We start from the raw sequence: 5,487 nt of genomic DNA, 5'->3' as shown, positions 1-5,487 counted from the left end.
TATATGTAAATGACTCACAGTAAATTCAATACATATATTTTAGTATCAATAGTAATTTTATTAATAGTATAATGGTAAAATATTGTGGAAACAGCAAAGAGGTTCTAAAAGCTGGATATTTAACCCCCAAAGTATCACATAAGAAATAATTTGAAACCTTGGTGTTTTCTAACAGGAGAAATTTCTTATATGTCTGCTGTTTGAAATTTGAATGTGGTCACAAGCAACTGTATTTTCCATAGAAGGAGACAAAGGAAGACAGCCACTTGAGTAGCGCTATTCTCACGAAAAAGACTAAATATCAAGTGCGAAAACAGCTAACCTAAACCTATTCACCATTTTCATCAGGGAAAAGCATTTGCTATGCTTACTTATAAAGTGCTGTCTGAAGTTTAGTCTAAAGTAATTGAATAGGGTGGAGATGTACAGATTGTGACTGTGATGAAGCTGTGTCAAGGATAGGAAACAAAGAATTCTGAAAACATACTACCTACCTAACACAAATATCTTTTCAAGCTCCGATTAGTAAATATGAAGATTATTTTTAATTTTCTTGCTAATAAATAATAGCATATTATGTACTATATGTACAGTTAAACATTAATTGTATAGATTTATTCTGGGAGATGAACTGTTAGAAGATAAAATTATCTATGTAATTTTCTTTCTTTTCCTCTTTTTTATTATAAGATATTTACTATGTAGACCTGATTAGCCTTGAACTTACAGAGATACTTCTGTCTCTGCTTCTTGAGTGCTGGAATTAAAGACATAGGCCACCACGCCTGGTCTCAAGTACAACTTTTAAAATATAATTATTTAGTTGCTCTGAAAGATAAATAAAGTAGGTCCCTCTTATTCAGAGAGGCTAGATTCCCAAACTCAGGTGATATATAACACTAAGATTGGTGAGTGTGTGTAAGTTCAGTTTGATACCAAGATGACTACCAAGTGAATACTGAACATTTAGTAGTGTGGTCCTGTGTAAATATAGTGGACCCAGAGATAATTAAGCATTACAGTGGACAGAAGGATGATTCATGTTCCAAGCAAGATGTGGCAGGACACTGAATTTTTCATTATATTAGAATATACTTATACATATACTTAGAATAGTTTAAATAAAAAAACTTTGTAGGTATCTATTTCTAGAATTTTCCACTTAATATTTTTATAACACAGTTGAGTATGAGTATATGAAAGAGAAGGAAGTGACATTGTGGATAAGGGCAGTATGTACTGCATCCCTTTAGTCTCTCTTCAACGTAAGTGGGAGTTTTAGAAAAGGCTAAGCAGTGACTCTGAATAGACAGCAAAGAAGAAATGTCTTAGAACTAGTGCTGAAAGAAGAAGCTGGAACAAGGAAGCAGGAGATATTAAAACAGAGCAAGGGGATCCAGACAGGGATTACATGGTGTGTAAGGTGTTTTCTAGGCAAGAGGAAGAACCAAAATATTACAAGGTTTTTGCAGATTCAGTTTGCAGCTTAATTAGGATATAGAGACTTCTCTATAGTTTCAAAGTTGTTGGCTTTGTGCTGGGGCAGTTTTTTGGCTAGATACTAACTTAACCTGACTTATCTACCATTCTGTCTCTCCATGTGGTTCTCATAGACTGCTTCCAGTTCTATTAATCTCCCTCATGTATGCCTTCCACCTTTGTTCTCTGATCTTCTGTGTCTCTCTGCCTCTATGTTCATTTCCTGACTTCTTGGAAGTCCCACCTTTCTACTTTCTGCCCCAGCTCAGACCATCAGCTCTTCATTATAAAGAAAGCCACGTTCCAGTTTAAACCAAACTGAGCAAGACAATGTCTAGTCCACCTCTTAGGGGTGGCCTTTTGGCATTGAGGGCTGCTTTAACTTCAATCTTTGGGCAAGTGAGGAAGGACAAGCATTTACAAAGAAAAAACTGGTGGTGGGCTATAGTAATGATAATATCAAAATCCTGTCAGCATTTAGCTCTCTGCTGCTACAGCAATCAGCAATTGAAAATACAGTGGCATACTTTCATACAGTGTAAGGGAAGGTCATCCCAACACCAGTTAACCGATCAAAAGTTGGTGTCATTAAAATGTAGCTCAGTGGTACAGCACTTCACTGGTAAATGCAATGGTGTGGATTGATTCTCAGCAAATCAAAATGGAAATGAAAAGATTACAGTAATAGATATGAGGGAAGCTGGCTTGGTTTATTTGCTTTTTTAATGTATACAAGCCAGGATCTCCTTTGTCTGGGAAGAACTCAGGAAGAGCCAACAATCTCATGAATATAGCTAGCTTCTCTGTTCATTTTAGTGGCAAATATTTTAGTTAAGATTTATATTTATGTTACAAGAAAGCTTTCTATAATATTACACTAAATCTTCACAAGGTTAGCTCCTTCTCATCTCAGTGTCCTAACTAGTTGTATCTAATAGGTGATGCTTTATGTAGTCAGCCATCCTTACGTTATTTGGCAGTTCTCCCAGGAGGCTTCCCTAGTATTCTTCTGACTTTATATTGATGAGATTGAAAATTTGCTCTGTTAGCAGATCTGGCTTTGTAATGCATTCTCCATGCTCAGTAAAACCAGTCAACAATCACCCAGTATTATACAAATTCCTACTGTTAATTACTTAGCTGAGACAATGAGAGCTTCAGTTCTCTGTGAATGAAATGTCTTGAGAAGGTTAAACATATGGAAGTTGAAAAGAGTGGTGCACTTAGTTCTGGGTATCCAGAAGATTCCACAAGGGTGCTGAGGGTACCTGGAAGAGAGTGGGGGACAAGAGATGTGAAGAAGGATGCCAAGAGAAGAGTCTATCAAGGCGTCAATTTATTTTTTCCCAAGGCTGAACTTATACCATAACAGGGATAACAGAGAGGGGGGGGAGTGGGAAACAGGCCAAGGACACAGGATTTGTGTGGTCAGTTGATGTCAACAGGATGTTGGTTTTTCAGAAAGGTTACAGGTCATCACATTGGGCATCTTGACATCAGATGTATTGCTCAGCAATGTCACAACTTTATCATATCATTATTCATCCTGACCATCAGATTTGTATTAGTCTTCTGCAGCTGACTGGGGATTTTCAGTGAACCCAGTCATACTTAACTCTAACCATAATATTAGAATTAATAATGGAGGGTTTCAAGTGCATCACTCCCAACAATTTTGGTCTCCATAAATGTTGTATCCTTTACATATTGGAGTAGTTAACCTATTTTATTGTCTCTTACAAAATTCTAAAAGATGAATACACCAGTAATTCCCTCATGTTATCCCTGGCACTTAGAAAATGTGAAAATGATAAATTCTTGACTAATCAGATGGGCTATAATATTTTGAATTAGAGGTAGTGGTGCAAGACATAAATGAGCATGACTGACTACATCTAGTTTTCAGTTCTCTGGAGTTGTGCACGTGACCATTGGCTGTTGGTGCTAGTGGACTACAAGCCTTCTCACTTGACCATTTGGAGATTGGAGCAATGTTCTCAGAAATCCAATTCTAGGCTGTGACTTTGACTGTGATTATCAATAATATTTCCTATTCTTATCTATTTTAGAGTTGGAACAGAGACTTTGAAAATTTATGAGCTCTATATAGTCTGCTTAGCAACTAGTTTCCACCACAAATCATTCATAGTCACTTTTTATGAACATTGAGAATCACGATTCTTTCTTTAACTATGGGCCTGTCTATTATCTTCAATTTCAGTGAAACTATGCTGATATTACACTAAGTGCATGATGGTTCAATTTGTTTTGTATACTTTGGGTATAGTCAATACTTTATAACAATATCTAATGAGAAAATCCTTGCTATGTACTCAATTTAGATATTTCTAGAGCATTTATTTTTATATTTATTTCTTTCAGTTCTAGAAGTTGAAGCTTGGATCTTCTGGTCATTTTGGCATGTTCAGCATAGTCTTGGATTCGCTACCTCAGGCATGTCCTTTTGACTTAACCAATTATGAAGGAAGCAGACTAGTGAAGGGCAAAACAATTTTCTTAGTTTAATAGTTAAGATGTAACTGTTGTTTAATGTTTAAGCTATACAAAAGGATTATAGTCTTCTCACCAATTTTCTGAACGCTTTTTTTACATCTCCATTCCTTAGGCTGTAAATAAAGGGGTTCAACATAGGAGTCACCACTGTGTACATGACTGTCACTATACGGCTCTTAGCCACTGAGTAGCTGGAAAAGGGCCTGAAATAGACCCATGTGAGGGTGCCATAGAATATGGCCACCACAGTGAGGTGGGAACCACAGGTAGAAAATGATCTCCATTTCCCATTGGCAGAGGGGATCTGGAGGACTGCTGAGATGATGAAGGCATAGGAGGCAATGATAAAGACCATCGCTCCATTGATGACTATCACTCCTTCTGTATGAATCATCAAGGTGTTGAGTTCAATGCTGGTACAGGAGATCTTCATCAGAGGATAGAGGTCACAGAAGAAATGGGGTATCCTGTTATCTGCACAAAAGATCAGTCTCCCCATGAGGAAGGTATGTAGCAGGGCATGAAGGTGGGAGAGGACATGACATAGAGCTAACATCTGTGCACACAGCATTCCAGTCAGAATTGAACTGTATCGGAGAGGGTAGCAGATGGCAATGTACCTGTCATAGGCCATTGCAGCAAGGAGGAAATTTTCCATGGCTGCAAAGCAAATGAAGAAATATGTTTGGGCTAAGCAGTCCACGTAGGGAATGGCCTTTGTAGAGGAAAAAATGTTTTGCAACATCTTTGGAACTGTGGTAGAAGTGAAGCAGATATCTGCCAAGGCCAGGTTACTGAGGAAGATGTACATTGGAGTGTGGAGATGAGGAGCAGAGATGATAAGTGTGATGATTAAAAAATTGCCAGAAATGTTGATGATATACATGAGTAGAAAGAGAAGGAAGAGAGGAATCTGCTCAACTGGGTTAGTAGAGATGCCCAAGAGAACAAAGTAAGATACACTGGTCAAGCTGCTGTTGTCCATCTGTCACCATAAGAACAGAAAGTATTGTTTTCAGTTCTTGGAAATATGAGTGGGCTGCTTAGTAACACTCACTGCTATGCTCCAGTATGAAATACACATGGTACTGACAAAAGGATTGAGTACTTAATTATTTTTCATTATTTTTAACATTATCACTTTTTTTCACATGTAAGATTTACAGAGCATTTTCCTTGAGTTGGAGACTTTGTTACATTATCATATTTAAATACCACAATTACTTTATGAAACATCACCATTTTTATGGAATTTATAAGTTAGAAGGCATATAAAGTTTAAGCTCTTAAAGGACACATTTCAATTTATATCATGTTACCAGGATCCAAAGGTTATGCTGTCAAACACTATATGACTTGGCTCTCTAAAATTCAGCCAAGCTACTTTATTCAAGGAACCTGCTTGTAGCAGGGAATATCACAGTTAATGTGGTTCTTCAGTTCTCACTGTAGAGTGTGTGTATAAGGGCATCCTTGCTGGTGCTCAAGATCTCT

The 5,487-nt window shown here is 37.3% G+C and overlaps 1 protein-coding gene across 1 annotated transcript; it reads right to left on the bottom strand.

Moving 5' to 3' along the window:
• Positions 1–4,051: 4,051 nt before the first annotated feature.
• Or1q1 (olfactory receptor family 1 subfamily Q member 1) lies at positions 4,052–4,978 on the bottom strand. The gene has a single exon (NM_001000389.1). It carries the CDS (start codon positions 4,976–4,978, stop codon positions 4,052–4,054), a length of 927 nt encoding a protein of 308 aa, NP_001000389.1.
• Positions 4,979–5,487: the final 509 nt, after the last annotated feature.

The sequence above is a fragment of the Rattus norvegicus genome, chromosome 3 (assembly GCF_021556685.1).
Source record: "Rattus norvegicus strain SHRSP/BbbUtx chromosome 3, alternate assembly SHRSP_T2T, whole genome shotgun sequence".
In the NCBI taxonomy this organism is placed as follows: domain Eukaryota; kingdom Metazoa; phylum Chordata; class Mammalia; order Rodentia; family Muridae; genus Rattus; species Rattus norvegicus.
This window is presented reverse-complemented; position numbering and strand designations above follow the sequence as displayed.

Excerpts from the sequence above, each read along its gene's own strand:
- Or1q1 (NM_001000389.1), bottom strand. The coding sequence starts at position 4,978 with ATGGACAACAGCAGCTTGACCAGTGTATCTTACTTTGTTCTCTTGGGC.